General features: G+C 36.5%; 2 protein-coding genes across 2 annotated transcripts; both read right to left on the reverse strand.

The window, feature by feature from the left end:
* Window positions 1-3470: 3470 nt before the first annotated feature.
* LOC103420000 (cysteine-rich and transmembrane domain-containing protein WIH2-like) lies at window positions 3471-6634 on the reverse strand. The gene is made up of 3 exons (XM_008358077.4): window positions 6234-6634; window positions 5903-6074; window positions 3471-3719 (listed from the first exon to the last, which is right to left on the reverse strand). Exons 1-3 carry the CDS (start codon window positions 6283-6285, stop codon window positions 3674-3676), a joined length of 270 nt encoding a protein of 89 aa, XP_008356299.1. The 5' UTR covers window positions 6286-6634; the 3' UTR covers window positions 3471-3673.
* A 1716-nt stretch (window positions 6635-8350) lies between these two features.
* Window positions 8351-12676, reverse strand: LOC114825094 (glycine-rich RNA-binding protein 8-like). Its single transcript, XM_070821785.1, has 3 exons — window positions 12593-12676; window positions 8622-8695; window positions 8351-8546 (listed from the first exon to the last, which is right to left on the reverse strand). The coding sequence occupies exons 1-3, from the start codon at window positions 12674-12676 to the stop codon at window positions 8351-8353; spliced, it is 354 nt and encodes a 117-aa protein (XP_070677886.1).
* Between the last annotated feature and the right edge of the window lie 4050 nt (window positions 12677-16726).

Genomic DNA, 16726 nt, shown 5'->3' on the forward strand with positions numbered 1-16726 from the left:
ATAATTATTATTTGTATTATTATTATCTTTCATTTCTTCACAAGGTATGAAAAGTATTTTGAGGAACCATAATTTTTTTTCTTTCTGTTTTTGCTAACACTCAGATGTATTTTATAAGGAATGTATAAATTTGAAATCTTAATAATAAATTTCCAATTATAAGATATAAGGATAAACTCAAACATCTTAGGTTAGTGTCAATCCATTTCACATGATTAATTTGAATGACATTCAATTGAATCGAATTGATAAGGAATATGTACTTAATCATAAATTCCCAAATATAAGATATAAGGATAAACTCAAATATTTTAGGTTAGTGTCAAGTCATTTGACACGATTTATTTGAATGACATTCAACTTAATAGAATTAATAAGAAATGTAAATATAGAATCTTAATCATAAAATTTTAATTATAAGATACAAGAATAAACTCAAACATCTTAGGTTTGAGTCAAGTCATTAACATGGTTAATTTGAATGACATGCAACTGAAATAAATTGATAGGATGAAAACCAGGGCATCCTAAATTTTCAATATTTTCTTTTCTTTTTCAATGAAGGAGAGAATGGCGATTCGAACTTGGGACTTATTTAACTATTGCTCGTGATCACTTAGAGTCCCTCTTCCATCAATAGGAACTCCCAGCCCGTCCACCACACACCTAGCTAGCCTTTCTCGCAAGAACATCCACAATGGATCTAGTACGCTTTTGCAAAAACTCATTGTAATAGAAAATCATTTAGTTATCTAATTGTGACGTGATAAATAGAAACATAGTGTTGTTAATAAAAAAAAAAGAAATTTTCACAATAAAAATCAAGTAACAAACCATTTTCGATTTGAGTGAACTCTTACAAGGATGACTTATGATTAGTAATGACGGAAAAATAAACAGTTTAGATTACAAAAAACATTGTGAAGCATGCCAGAGAAAGTAGTTAATGTCATATTAATTATGTTACTAATTATTGTTTGAGCACTCCTGTGTTATTATCTTTGTATTTCATTTTTTCACAAGGTACGAAAAGCATTTTGAAAAATTCAAGTATAATTTATAAGGAATGTACAAATATGGAAGCAAATACAATCTTAATCACAAATTTCCAATTATTAATATGAAGATATACTCAAACATCTTAAGTTAGTGTCAAGCCATTTTGCTCGGTTGACTTTAGATGGCATTCAACTAAATTGAATAAAATAGGGCAAAAGCATGTGGTTCATGTTAGATTAGCTTGGCATGGACTAAGTAGTAGTATAATTGTGAAACGTTTGATGCAGTACCTAACTAGTTAGAACTAAATTTTTAGTTTTTAGTTTTAATAATGAAAACTTCTACTTTCTTGTCTATAAAACTCAAAATGCACTCTATAAATAAAAAGGAAAGCGAAAATTAGATCTTATGTCAAATACCAAAGAGTCAAAATCCTGAATTCTGAACCTTTCCCATCAAAAAGCTGAGTTTCAACAATATCCTGGGTTTTGAAGTGCAACAAGTAGAGTTCTCTAGAACATTGTTGTAATCGAGTGCACATTATACAACCAACTTTCCTTGCAAGAACACTTAAGCAAACAGCAAACCATATACCGTCCCAATTTACTCTCTTTTTCATAAAACCATATATTTTGAGTATTTTCCATTAGAATTTCCCAATTTTTAAGACATGGCACTAAACAACCAATGTAAAAGAGATTAAAAGTTGAAGAACAAAAAGTGAAAACAATGTCTCTAAATGATGGGAGAGGTTGAAGAAGAAGAAGAAGAACACTTAAGCAAACAGCAAACCATATACCGTCCCAATTTACTCTCTTTTTCATAAAACCATATATTTTGAGTATTTTCCATTAGAATTTCCCAATTTTTAAGACATGGCACTAAACAACCAATGTAAAAGAGATTAAAAGTTGAAGAACAAAAAGTGAAAACAATGTCTCTAAATGATGGGAGAGGTTGAAGAAGAAGAAGAAGAAGAAGATGCCCAAAACTCGCCGAGATGGGAATTGAAGCTTGGCATCCACGGCGGTCACAAGAGCTTGGCATCCATGATGATCACTGAAGCATTGGGCATCCATGATATCACTGAAGCATTGGGAATTGAAGATTGCAAGAACGAAAGCCCAAAACTTGCGGAGGGTAGAGATGGTCTGAGTAGTCCGCTCAATTTTGAGGGTTGTCTCACTAAGACTGAAGAAGAAGATGCCCAAAACTCGCCGAGATGGGAATTGAAGCTTGGCATCCACGGCGGTCACAAGAGCTTGGCATCCATGATGATCACTGAAGCATTGGGCATCCATGATATCACTGAAGCATTGGGAATTGAAGATTGCAAGAACGAAAGCCCAAAACTTGCGGAGGGTAGAGATGGTCTGAGTAGTCCGCTCAATTTTGAGGGTTGTCTCACTAAGACTGTATAGAGAGGCGTTTAGTCTAGACGAATCTCTCTTAGTCTCATGAAAGCTAGTCTAGTATAGTGAAAGCTAGTGAGGGAAAACAAACGCACTATCTGATCACTATGGATGCTTGAACGGTGAGCAAATATGGTATCATAATCCATATGTTTCTAATTCATTCTCAAAATAACTCGAATATAAAGCATTTTCCCATGTTCTGAATTGTACTTATTCTAACCTTGCTCCCTCCTCCTCAGTCCTCAGCCATCTCAGCCGCATATTGATGGGCTGCAGATTAGTGGCTCGACGGAGCTGGGATTTCAGGATCATGTTGTATTCACTTGGTCGATTGAATATGTGCGTGACAATGTCCTTATTTTCGCATGACTGCTCTTTTCTTTGTCTTTTAACTTGTTTCTATGGTGGTGACGTCTTCTTCGGCACCCGTGGCTGCGACCGGCACGGCTGTGCGGGTGCATGGCTTGATGTTAGGGTTTACGTTCTTCTACATTTTGGGCTGCTGATGTATTTTCTATTTTGCTGTTGGGAACATTTTGTATTGGGGCCTTTTTGGGCTGTTAAAAGAAATGCACTCTCATTACCCCAAAAAATAAAAAACCTTACTCCCCTTTTTTATTTAATTCCACACATTTCCTTGCTTTTGATGTGAGATTCCATGACAGCCTCCTCAAAGTAAAAGCATTTTTCAAAGCATCACTTGAAACATTCCTCCAGCTCAGAGGAAACATTCCTCCAGCTCAGAGGAAATATTCCTCCCACCTCTTTCTCATCCCAAAAGCAAAATCCAACCCATCACATCAATAAAACCCAGCAAAGCCAAAAGCCTAAAAGCTGCCATAAAACCATAGTTGTCCAATGTCGTACTCCTGTACAGAACTTCCAAATCTCCCTAAACTTCCTACTTTAACCTTCAAACCGAATACCTCTACACCCCAAAATTAAATTTTTTTTTGCCATCATTGATGAGAATTATGTTAGGATCAGCCGCACATGCATGAAGCAATCACAACAAGAAACACATTAAGCACACGGAAGATATAAACCAATGCAACATTTAACAATTCAAGCAGAAGTTCATATTATTTATGAAAATCAGGAAATAAAATTTTGTTCAAAACCGAAAAGGAAAAAAACAAAAACTACACAATGTAACAGATAGAAGAATTTGACAGCCCAAATCAGGGAATCAAATTTTGTTCACAATCCAATCAAATGGACTTTCACTTTCACTTCATAGTTTTGATCCAAAACTCCATTCAAAAGCAAGCATCTAGCAGACAGCAACAGCACAGAGCAGCCAAACTGCAAAATTCATAAAATCGGATAACTAATTAGGGAATGCACCTGCACCTTAAAAAAAAGAGAACTTTTAAAAAAAACTCTCGGTACTGTTCACTTTAACGAAAAACCATATTTTTACACTAAAAAATCAATCCTGGTACAATTCACTTTACTCTTTATTTTGTTCTTAATCGTTAAAACTCAAAGTTTTCGAGTCATTTTCATTAGTTTTCCTTAAAAATAATCAGACAATATAGTACTTATCCAAAAACGACAACATTCTATAGGTGTACTCCAGAAGATTATTGTCGTAAGTACAACCTCAAGATCATCAAACATTACCTAAATGACTGGATTGTCCTTGACCCTCATCAAACATTACCTAAATGACTGGATTACCCTTGACCCTGATGACATGAATACTGGACTTAACTACAGTACGCTATTGTGACATTCCAAACGAAAAACATCATCATCCCATTATTATCGTTGAATGAGTTTAAATTCTGAGATTTATGTAAAGGAACTATTATTGGCTTTCCAAAAATCTCATTATACACTTTTCACAAGTGTATTTTTCTTTCCTGATATAAAAAGTTTGGAGTGTAGAATGAAATTTTTAAAGTGCTAATAACAATTCCCTTATGTAATATATAGATAAAAATGACAATAATTAATGGACTGCATTCTTCTAGACGAATAACGCAATGTTATGAATTTCAACCTTCTCGCGTGCATTAGTTTGGAATGCCATGAAGGATAAGGAAGTCCCTGTCCATGACAAAGGGTAACTTGGGAACAAAAGCCATGGGCTCTGGCCAAGACTAGGGAAGAGGATCCGTTTTCCTAGGAATCTTAGGAATCCCGCGATCGTGACCGTTCATCGTACATTGTACGATCAGTTTTCGTTAAGTACTATTTATATTTAATTTTAAATTTTAAAATAATTTCTGACTACACGATATACGATGAACGGTCACACAAGATCCCTAAGAAAATGATCTGAGGAGGATCCTTTTCCCAAGACTAGGACCATTCATGTGAACCCATTTTTCTAGAAAGTGGAAATTGGAGTACTTATGGGACAAGGATTGTCGGTCCTCCTTGTTTCCGTGTCCTCTCATGTCCTCCTGATTGTGTGGTCACGGTTAAATTACGTCAATATTTTATATTACTATTCATTTTTGTCTTATTATTTGTATAAAAAATCACAACCCACCGAGAACCGATCCCCAACCACAACCTACGTGATTTGAAAGCATAAACTCCACTAATTAGTGGATTGCTAAAAGAGGGAGAGTTCCAAGTTGCAACAGATCTTTACTCAGAGATGCTTGAAAAGGAATTGTGAACACAAGTTTCAAGGAGAAAGATGGGTTGGGGGAGGAGAAGTTGGATTTAATTAACTAAAACCAAGATAATTTAGTTAAAACTTAAGAAGTTCAAATCGCACGAAATTTGTGAATAGGACACATAGATATTTTTAAGGAGTTTCTCCTAAATCCTTGAGTCAAGTATTTCTATTAAAAATATTCAATTTCTGATTGTTACCAAATTCCTATTTTATCCCTCAAGTGACGGAATTAACAAAAATACTACTAGTGCAACAAATAACATAATTCGAGAGCAGGAGAAACTATTAGAAACTATTAGTAGAGTACAAGAAGAAAAACTAAGCTCGTGATATCGATCATGAAGCTTTGCTACAATTTAGCCTTTTTTCTTCTTTGTTTAGTTTTATTTTAATAAATAATAAATAAGCTAGATTATTTTTTCTTCTTAATATTTTATCCCAGCATCCTTCTCAAAAAAAACATTTTATCCCAGCATCCACATTAACACCATTTTGGATCCGATATCTTCCTACTTGAGCGTACTGACAGAAAATCTAACGAGTTATAAAGAAGCAAAGCTCGATAGTTTGGCAAAGTCAAGGACAGATTCTAATGAATTCCTAATTCAGGGACTAGTGCTACAATTTGAGTCATAATTTCAGGACCATCGAACCAATTTCCTCTTTCAGAAAAGAGTTGTAAGATGTGTTTGACTAAAGGACAACAAACCAGGGACCGAGTTGACTCGGTGCAAAACTCAACAAGACCAAGCCAGATCTGAGTCAAGACTCAAAACTCAGATTCACAAATTTTACAAAGCGAAGTACAGAAAGTAAAAAGGAGGTCAAGAAAGGGAAGGAAATTACATACCAGCCCTCCATGAGGCCACTGCTGTTGTTCTGTTGTTGAGGGGGAGGCTGGGCGTACTGAGGGGCGTAGGGAGGAGGGTACCCTTGGGGGTACCCCTGAGGTGGAGGGTATCCCTGCGGTGGATATCCCGGCGGCGGATAAGCGTCTTTGGGATATCCTTCCGGTGGATAACCTATTCCAATTACAATTTACACAAACAAAAGTGGCAGAAATACCAAATCAGAACAAAACCCATGTCACAGAATTCAAAAAATAATCAAACTATCAGGACATTTTTTTTACAGATCTAAACAAAATCAAGAAAAAAACCAAACATGCAAAGTCTGCTTACCTTGAGGTGGAGGAACGCCAACGGGGGGCTGCTGCTGGTTGTAGTAGCTCATTGTTGGCGGTGTTCTTGATGGATTGCAATAGCTAACAAATTAAAAAGTCGGAAGAAATAAAAAAACCCAGAAAATATCTCGAAGTCGCCTTTTTCTTTTGTTTTTGGGTTGTTGTTACTCTTTCGCTTCAGGAATAAGTTGAGAGACGTTATTTAATGTGGATGTAGAGAGACAGAGAGGTGTGGACAGGCTGTATGTGGGAACGGGTGTTCGTTTTCAATTTTATTTTTTCCTCCGAATAAATAAATTTGGAAGGCAGTAAATCAGGAGGAGGGTGGTTTTACTTGGGGCAAGGAGAGAAAGGGAGGTTTGTTTGTTTTGTGCCCGCCTGCATTCAAATTTTAATTTTAATTTTTTTTAGCAAATCGGCAAAATTTTATTTGGTTGAAGTGTTAAAAAAATTCAGCATTCTAGAACTCTGAAGCATAACTGAGAACCCCTGTGACATTACCTTTTCTATCAAGGAAAAGACTTGTTCTTGAGGAGGAACTCCTTCTCAAGATCCTCGTAGCCAATTCACAAAACTTCATGTTTATGATTAAAACGGTTCGTAATATAAATCATCATTTAAATATTATTTATGTAAAAGTTTAGAGCAAAAAAATGAGATTGTTTAATTATCGCAATATATAAAATAAAAGGAAAACTAACGAAAAATCCAAAAAAACTTCATTTTTAATGAAAAGCCATTTTAAAGGTATAATAAATAGTACCAGGGAAATGTATAAATGTGGTTTTTTGTTAAAGATGAACAGTACCGATAGTGTTTTGTTAAAACTCCCTAAAATAAATGATCGGTGTTAATAAACCTATTACGAACTGACATCCATTATTTATTATAGTTGAGTGACTAAATGACTTTAGTTTAATGAACTTTTTGTAGAATGATTTATAATATGAATGGTTTCAATCATAAACATGAAGTTTTGTGAATTGGCCACGAGATGTCTTGAGGAGGACTCCTCAATCTTAAGGAGCCAAGCTTCTCTCTTATGTTAATTCAAGAGAGCAAAAGAACAAAAGCCAAATATTACATACCGAGGTTTGATAATTGATTAAAAGTGCATTTTAATTCGCATTCATTGTACACATAAAGTGCTTTTGTTTAATAATTAATCGATTTTGCGCTTTAATGCTTACAATTAATTTAATAGGTATAAAAGATTGATTTGTATAACTTCTCTCTAAATATTGGTATTATTTTTGCATGTGCAGGAGCATAAGAGTTGAATGATGAAGATAAATAAGTAAACGTTGGGAAAGTGGCGGTGCAATCTCGGTAAAAAGTAAGAGGATATTTAATTTGGGTTAGGTCTAAAATATCGATATTATTCCGATATTTTCATCGAAATTTTCGTGTTTTTAGACTACCGATATTTCCGATATCATCGATATTTTAGATCTTGATATGAACTCTATGTGGTACTAAGTCACTCATGTATCTTACTATGCAATGTATAAAGTAAAAAATATTGTACTAATTCATTATATATAAATGATTATGGTGTGTTTAAACTTCTTTAATTAATTACTACATATTTTCTACAATCACAATGTTTGTCAGCTTGCTATATAATCAACTTAAATCAGTTAAATCCATCATGCAATGCATTTCCTTCCAATTTTTTGTGATAAATTAATAGATAATTGACTAAATAAACATCATGCAAAGTTTCAATAAAAATTTCCAAGTTTTTCTTACAATTTCTGTGGTTTTTATTCAATTTTTATCGATATCGATAATATCCCGATATTTCCATTTAAATTTCCTTGTTTTTGGACTACCGGTATTTCCGATATCATTGATATTTTAGGCCTTGGCTATGAAACAAAAGGGTAAATTACATAGTAGCCCTTCATGTTTGAGGTCTATTACAACCTCATATAACATCTTTAAAACATTTTACTTTCATATCTCACGTACTATTTTATTTCAAAATAATACATCCGTTACATTTAAGCGCTAACGTGGCTGCCAAATGTGTGCCACGTGGCAAAACAAATATTTTTTTTTTTAAAAAAAACCTAAATCTTCAACCAAAAAAAAAAAAAAAACTTAGAAAACCTAGATCCCATCACCCCACCCTTCCCCCCGACCGCCCGCCGAAACCCCATCCCCTTCACCATCTTCCCCATCTGTTGTCCCTCCCAACAACCCAAATCCAAAACCACTCCCACCCATCCTCCACATCCTCATCCGCACCCATCCTCCACCTCCTCCGCGCACCCATCTTCCCATCTCCCCCCTACCCGAGCCCAACCTGCAACATAGAAAGAAAAAAAGAAAAAAAAAACCCATCTTCATCTTCCCCGACCCCCCCTTCCCTGCAACCCACCCATTTCTTCTCCCTTCCGTCTTCCCCAAACCCACCATGCATCCATCCTCCACCTCCTCCTTCGCATCCACTACCTGCAACCTTGAAAAGAAAAAAAAAAACAAAAAAAATCTCATCTCCCTTTCCCTGCAACCCAGATCCTGTCTTCCCCAATGAGTGTGGATTTAAGGAGTGGAGTGTGTAGAGGAGGGAAGAGGGTGGGTGCGGAGGGTAGGTGCGCGGGTGGGTGCAGAGGAGGACGTGGAGGATGGGTGAGGTGGGTTTGGGGAAGACGGGAGGGGGAAGAAAGGGGTGGGTTACAAGGAAGGGGGGTCGGGGAAGATGAAAATGGGTTTATTTTTTCTTCTTCTTTTGGGTTGCAAGTTGGGTGGGGGAGGGAGGGAGGGAAGACGAAGTTGGGGTTGCGGGGAGGTGTTTTTCAGCTTTTGTTTTTGGTTTTTTTTTTTAATATTTATTTATTTAGAAGATTCAGGTCTTTTTTTTTAAAAATAAATTTTTTTTGCCATGTACGTGGCACACATTTGGCAGCCACGTGGCACAAATGTAGCAACCACGTGGCACAAATGTAGCAACCACGTTAGCACTTAACGGATCAATGGATGAAAAATGTAACGGAAGTATTATTTTGAAATAAAATAGTATGTGAGGTATGAAAGTGAAATGTTTTAAAGATATTGTATGGGGTTGTAATAGACTTCAAACTTGAAGGGCTACTATGTAATTTTCCTGAAACAAAATACCCAAATTAGATAACTATTGCAATTTACATGCCAAGCAAATAGAGAAGAGGGAATTCATGGCTCGTTTACAAGTCCTTTAAAATGACTGAAAACGTTTTTGGTAAAATTGATTTTGGGTTCCAAAAGTATTTAAAGTGTTTTTTCAACATTCACTAGATTTTTACTAAGAATTGGTTTAAAAAACATATTCATCAAAAGTGCTTCAAGTCATTTGAAAAGTGCCCCTAGCCTTACAGCGTAAAATCTAGCCGGTAACATTGTAGGGTGAGAAATTAGAGCACGCGGAGGAGATAGGGAGCCAACGATTTTTGATTCTATGATATTTGCCTTCAGCGGGAATTCATGTGCGATTAAAAGAAATGGATTCGGGTCTCCGTGTCCTGGTATCTCTCTTGGGGTTCTAAGACAATTTCCGTACAAGGGCGAATACTTGGTTCCATTTGGAAGCTCTATCCTCTCTGCCTTCTATTTGTTTTCAATTCTTAGAATTCTGTACTTTTCGTTTATGGAGAACTAATCTCCTTAGCTAAGGTTAGGGGAGAAACCTATACTATGACTATGTAGTTTTAATATTTCAATTCTATTTCAGATTTTCAATGTTAATTTTACCTAGTGGATGTTCAAGGAAATTTCTTATTTATTCTATTTTCGGATTGATGAATGTTAGTTATGATTCATAGGTTCAATCATGGTTTTGTTTCAATATTCATGCTATTAGTCAATTGAATAAATTGGCAGATTGGTATGATTTCGACGGAGTAGTTTCTTGATATTTTGTCGTTGTAGTACAAATTATTTTTGGGATTATTTCTATAAGGAATTGAAAGAGCTTTATGTGTTTTGAACATCTACATTGGAGAGTTAATCATCAAACGCTTTTATATTGGGAAAACTTAATTGCCATATCTTTGGATTGAGACTCTCTTGTTTGTATCTCATTTGAGTTATAAATTGAATCGAAATGGTGGAATTGCATAGTTGCATGTAGGCAGAACCTCGATGCCTTAGTGTTTTTAATTGTTGCATTTTTCTTCTAAAAGTTACATCTCATTCAATATTATTTTTTGTTTCTGGTTCGACAAGTTCTGCATTCTTTTTCAATACTCACGGGGGAATAAAACACTCGGATTTCAAGGTTATACTGCTATGCGAAACCTGCACTTGGCTTTAGCAAGCAAGGTCCACCACTAAACCCACACTACAAGAAAACAGGATTTTTGTGGCGACAAACATTCGTCACACAAATATGAAAATTCGTCACATTTGACTATATGTGATGAAATTCCAGCGTCACAATTATCGTCACCTATACAGCGTCACCGATAGTTTATGTGACGAATGTTAGAGTCGCCATATATTTTTCTTTTACGTGGCGCTAATTTCGTCACATATTCTGTTTGTAAGTGACGGAATAAGCATCACAAAATAAAAAAGTCAGTGACCAATGTTTTTAGTCTCATATCAAACTTATAAGTGATGATTTTATCGTCACCCAATATAATCCCAGAATGATATGATTAACACTAAATGACATTGAAATCGTCACATATTCTTTTGACAATCAATATTGTCTCCACTTAATTAATAGATGTGGTATGCAAAAGGGTTCGATAAAATTAGAAGGAACAATTTAATATAAGTTGTAATTAGTTTTCTAAGATGTCGAAGTAGGACTTTTACTTTGTGCAAGAAAATTCGCATAAAGTTAGTAGGTTTAAATAAGGGAGTTTTAACGAATCACTCCCGATACTGTTTACTTTTAACGGAAAATCACATTTTTACATTTTCTTGGTACTATTCACTACACCTTTATTTGTCATTTTTCATTAAAACTAAAGTTTTTTTGGACTTTTCGTTAGTTTTCCTTTTAAAGGGACCATTTCTTGACATGAAAATGAATATATGACACAAATGATGAATATGTTTGAGTTGATCGCAAACATAAGTAACCTAATTTGACGAGAAAAATACGTTTTACTAGTAGTATATGAAGAAAATAATTAGCTTTTTCAATTTATTGTTGGGAGGCTTTGTAGTTTTACAGATTGGATTGGAATTTTACCTTCTTAGTGATGATGTTCAGGCAGCCTTCTATTAAAAGATGCAGCTTTTGTTTTCTAATATTCACGCTTTAGGTTGGAAAACAGATCCAACCAAACCAAACTTGAATAATCTAGTGCTTATATTGCGAGGTAGATTGCGAAGAGCATAATGACTTAGGGATTTTCTGTGTTTACTGTTGAGAGTTGTCCCATATCGGTGAGAGAAAAAGTTTGCTATGTGCTTATATGGTCTTGGGCTACTCTCCATATTGCTAATTGGTTTTATGGTGGAATCCCAATTTCATCATGGTATCAGAGCGGGTTGTCCTCGTGTAAAGCCAAACGGCCACACGCGCTCCACGTCACCCAGTTGTTGTCCACATGTAGGCTTGAAAATCCGCCACACATGCAGGGGCGCGTTGAAAGTTGTCCCACATCGGTGAGGGACAAGGTTTGCTATGTGCTTATATGGTCTTGGGCTACTCCCCATATTGCCAATTGGTTTTATGGTGGAATCCCAATTTCATCATTTACTTGTCTTATATATTGTGAGACTAAAAAACTAGAGGGCATTGGCCGAAGAAGGGGCCGACGCAAGGACAACGACTGAAGTTTTGGAAAGTTTCTTTGGCAGAAGAGTAGCATTCTTCTTGGTAGCTACCATGACCATTACTTCAAAGCCCTTCAAAGTTCAGCCGGCTACGGTGAAGTAAGTGTTAGAATTGACCAAGTATTAAAATAATTAAGGAAAACATATGAAGGGTGGTTTATGGTATAACTTCTTTTGGCTTCAGTGTGGCGGATTTCTTTGGTCGCTCTTCAAAGACCTTGGTCAAGGTGTAGTTAACACCAACGCGAAGAGGGCGTCTTTGGAAAGAGTGGGACGACACCCCACCTCAGGGGAGCATAGCCGAAGTCTGAACTATGTGCACCTGTTGGTGTGCTTGTCATGTGGCTTTTCGCAATCCTTATTCGATTATGGTTCCTCCCATGTTCGGGCCAATTGGGAGTGAGACGACACAAGAAGAATGGGGCAGCCTTGATGATACCCCATTAGCTCATAACCAAATGGCAAGTCGCGGATCAATGGGAATGGGCCTTAATTCGGCTGGATCACGACGTCCACCTTGTCATCCCATTCAAAGGTTAGAAGTCTTAGGGAGTTGGGATAAGGTCTTTAGCAGCGTACATGAAGTTCTTCTTTAGTGTTGTACCAGTAGATGTATTCTGCCGAATGATCTAGAACCAGAAGTGGCGTCAGCTGAAAGCCCATCGCTTCGTCCCTTTTGAAGGGTGGGCAGTCAGGCCTTAACGATGTGAAGTAGGTTTGTAGCCACAATTGAAAGACTTAGAGAGGGCCATGCTGGTGAGGCTTCATCCCTCCAGTGTGATGTCGAATAGGCAGTGGAAGAAGTTAGCGAGAATGGCAGGGCTGAGGGCCAATACCTGACAGATTTCCAGTGCTACATATTTTCGATCATGCACTTGTTAGACTTCGAACATAAGATAAACTTGTTGTACCAATAGAATAAGAAAACCTTATGTTTTTTAGGAATTCGACGACTCATTTTTTAAATGCGGTCTTCAATTCCAGATTGTATTGGAAGGAGGGTAGGGTGGCATCAACGGATATGGGGGGTGCTAATGATAGCAATGATGTATAGGATTGTGAAGATAATGGGACTGATAGGAAGGATCATTATGTTGGTGGCTAGGCTCCAAAAGTTAAGAGCCGCCATCAAAAGCTCTTGGTCCATGTTAATCTTGATGGTCAAGATCTTGATAGCGCCGAAGAGGCTAGGCTCTTCTAGTCATTACCGAAATGGTGTTCCATTTGGTCAAACCTATGTGGCTCAGGCAATTAGGGCCCAAGGCCAAGTAACCTAGGGCTTAGTATCTTCCCACTTAGCCCAGTTACCACCTTAGAATAGTAGTTCTCAGGAGTTTTGCCTTCATCAGCGTAACAATGGAGTTTGGGATGGCGTCTTTGTAAAGTGGGTCAAGGAATTAGTAGGTTGCTGATTCTTTATTTGGGAATTTGAAGAACTTGATGGTTTGGCGACCTATGGATTCCTTGGTTTTCTGGAGCTCATAAAAGTTTGTTGGGAGTTATTTGATGAAGCCATTTAGAGATTGCTAGAAAAATAGAAAAGCAAGTTGAGTTTTCTGGAAATTTGAAGGCCTAGATGCAAATGTGCAGAGCTTCTAGGTGAAATATGGAAAGCGTGAGGAAATTTTTTTTCTGAGGTTTTATAGGCAAGACAATGGGAGGATTTAGGGTTTTATTTTGGAGAATTGAGAAAATCCCAAATAAATCCCCGTAATCATCAAAATATAAAGCGTCTAAGCCGTTTTCACGGCGTCCCACTACACATGGGTATGATGTGTCTCAGTTTTTTAGGCACGTCAATTAATGAAGGACGTTTCGACGGCTTGGACGACTAGAGCATGCAGTGCATGAAACGATCGAAGACAAAAGGATACCGTAAGGATTTAACATGTGGCAAGTTGTGGCAGTCGAGGCATAATGGCGTGGATACAGGAACCAGATGCAATAAACGTTGGTGAGTGGGTGGTTGGAAGAGTTTCGCTTCTTCAAAACCTTCTGGCCAAATGTCCATGGTTAGAGGCGGAGGGACCAAAGGACCATAGTAGTCCTAGGCCTACCCTACCTTTGTTTAAAAAAAAAAAAAAAAAAAACCGTCCGGCCCTCTTCCCAGTCCAACTTTTGTAATTCAAACCTATATCCTATTAGTAGCATAGTGGCTTATACCATTTCCAGTGCACTTTCCAATCAAATTGGCCCCCTTTTCAATATTAAAATAATTAATTGATATAAACTTTTACACAATCTCTTCATTCCGTTTCTCAATAATGAAATAAAGGGTAAAAGATTGTTTACTACCCTCATGTTTCATGGTTTTCAACATTTAGTACATCAAGTTTTTTTCGTCTCAGAGTCATACCTAAAGTGTAAATTTTGGGACAGTCTCATACATCCGTTAGTCAAACTGTTAAATCTGTTGTTAATTGTGATGTGGCGGTCATGTGGATAATAACTGGGCGTCACGTGTCAGCCACGTTTTTTTTTTCCTTCTTTCTTCTTCTTCTTCTTCCTCCGACTGCAACTTTTTTTTCTTCTTCCTTCCCCTTCTTCTCCTTCTTCCTTTTTCTTCATTCTCCCTTCTCCCTTCTCCTTCTCCTTCTTCTTCCTCCGAATCTGGGGAAGTTTTTATTTTTTCTTCTTCTTCCTCCTTCTTCCTCCTTCCTTCTCCTTCCTCCTTCCTTCTTCCTTCTTCTTCCTCCGAATCTGCCCAGATTCGGTTTTTTTTTTTTTTTCTTCTTCTTCCTTCTTCTTCTTCTTCTTCTTCTTCTTCTTCTTCTTCTTCTTCCTCTAAATCTGGGGAAGTTTTTTTTTTTTTTCTCCTTCTTCTTTCTCCTTCCTCCTTCTTCCTTCTTCCTTCTTCCTTCTTCCTTCTTCTTCTTCTTCTTCTTCTTCTTCTTCCTCCGAATCTACCCAGATTCGGCTTTTTTTTTTCTTCTTTTTTCTTCTTTCTTCTTCTTCTTCTTCTTCCTCCGACTGCAACTTTTTTTTTTCTTCTTTCTCCTTCTTCCTCCTTCTTCCTTCCTCCTTCTTCCTTCCCTTTTTTTTCCTTCTTCCTTCTTCCTTCTTCTTCATCTTCCTCAAAAAAAAAAAAAAAAACCTTCATCTTCCCCAGATTCGGAGGAAGAAGAAGGAAGAAGGAGAAGAAGGGGAAGGAAGAAGGAAGAAGGAGGAAGGGGGAAGGAAGAAGGAGAAGAAGAAGGAAGAAGAAAAAAAAAAAAAAAAACCGAATCTGGGCAGATTCGGAGGAAGAAGAAGAAGAAGAGGAAGGAAGAAGGAGGAAGGAGAAGGAAGAAGGAAGGAGGAAGGAGGAGGAAGAAGGAAAAAAAAAAGAAACTTCCCCAGATTCGGAGGAAGAAGAAGGAGAAGGAGAAGGGAGAAGGAAGAAGAAGGAAGAAGGAGAAGAAGGGGAAGGAGGAAGGAGGAAGGAAGAAGGAGAAGGAAAAAGGAAAAAAAAAGTTGCAGTCGGAGGAAGAATAAGAAGAAGAAAGAAGAAAGAAGAAAGAAGAAAGAAGAAAGAAGAAAAAAAAAAGAAAAAAAAAATGTGGCTGACACGTGGCACCCAGTCATTGTCCACATGGGCACCACGTCACAATTAATGGCACATTTAACAATTTGACTAATGGATGTATGAGACTGTCCCAAAATTTACACTTTAGGTATGACTCTGAGACGAAAAAAACTTGATGTACTAAATGTTGAAAACCACGAAACATGATGGTAGTAAACAGTCTTTTACCCTAAAATAAATATTTTTTTCCAAAAAATAAAAAAATAAAAAAAAATTTATTTGAAACAAAATGATTTCACTTGTCCCATCATATAACTCTCGTTTTCTGTTCTCTCACATTGTCTCACCAGAGTAGCAACTATGGCGGAGCATGAACTCCAAATCTCCACAGGTTCTCATCTTTAATTCTTTGGAATTTGTCAATTTTATATAGATTGTCATCTCTATATATAAATTAATTCAACAAATAATATTTGTTTTGTAGACTAGAAGATTACTTCCATTATTCCAACAAAGAAAAAGAAATTGAAGTTTAGTTAGTTGACTTACAACCCAAAGTATGCATTTTACTCTCAATCCCTCTTGCAATTTTTGTTTCTAAATTACGGTTATTTTCTTACTAAATTGACGTCTTGCAATTTCTTTTAATTAATTGCCTAATTTGTTTTAGTTTGTAAAATTTACTATATATGTTCATATTTCTTATAATTTAAAGTTAGTCAATTTACATTTTTCAGTTTTCAGTTATGGAAAGGTATTTCAAAATAAAATTACAACCTGAGATATTAGAGTCGTCGTCTCCAAAGAGTCCAAAGAACAATGAAAGTAGTTTTGTCAATTTATATACTATGATGTTTTGGTTAATAGTTTTGCAAATACTATCCGTTTAATTTTTTTTCCTAACATTTGTGGGAGACCCCTCCTAAGTCGAAATCTTGGCTCTGCCACTATCCATGGTCGAAGGTTAAGAAGCGAGGCGGCAATGTTTGGGCCTGAAATATTAGGGGGCGAAAGTGAATAGCCTATTCTATTATTTTCAAAAGCCAAATCAAAATTAATGAACCCTTTATTGAAAAAAATTAAAAATATATAAATTTCAAGGTTATATGTCCAACGAATGCATGAAAATTGAAGAAATATTATTAGTCTATTAGGCTAAAAAAACAAGGGAATATTTATTTTCTTTTATAGATATTAGGAAGTGGAGA

The sequence above is a fragment of the Malus domestica genome, chromosome 05 (assembly GCF_042453785.1).
Source record: "Malus domestica chromosome 05, GDT2T_hap1".
Taxonomy (NCBI): Eukaryota; Viridiplantae; Streptophyta; class Magnoliopsida; order Rosales; family Rosaceae; genus Malus; species Malus domestica.

Coding starts and splice junctions, on each gene's coding strand:
- LOC103420000 (XM_008358077.4), bottom strand. CDS start 6,285: ATGAGCTACTACAACCAGCAGCAGCCCCCCGTTGGCGTTCCTCCACCT. Junction 6,075..6,233: donor TGGCGTTCCTCCACCTCAAG/GTAAGCAGACTT, acceptor TAATTGGAATAG/GTTATCCACCGGAAGGATAT. Junction 3,720..5,902: donor AGTGGCCTCATGGAGGGCTG/GTATGTAATTTC, acceptor TGAATTTTGCAG/TTTGGCTGCTCTGTGCTGTT.
- LOC114825094 (XM_070821785.1), bottom strand. CDS start 12,676: ATGGGCTTTCAGCTGACGCCACTTCTGGTTCTAGATCATTCGGCAGAA. Junction 8,696..12,592: donor ACACTAAAGAAGAACTTCAT/GTACGCTGCTAA, acceptor TCAAGGTTGCAG/GTAGTGGATGCGAAGGAGGA. Junction 8,547..8,621: donor ACGGAAGGGAGAAGAAATGG/GTGGGTTGCAGG, acceptor TCTATGTTGCAG/GTTGGGCTCGGGTAGGGGGG.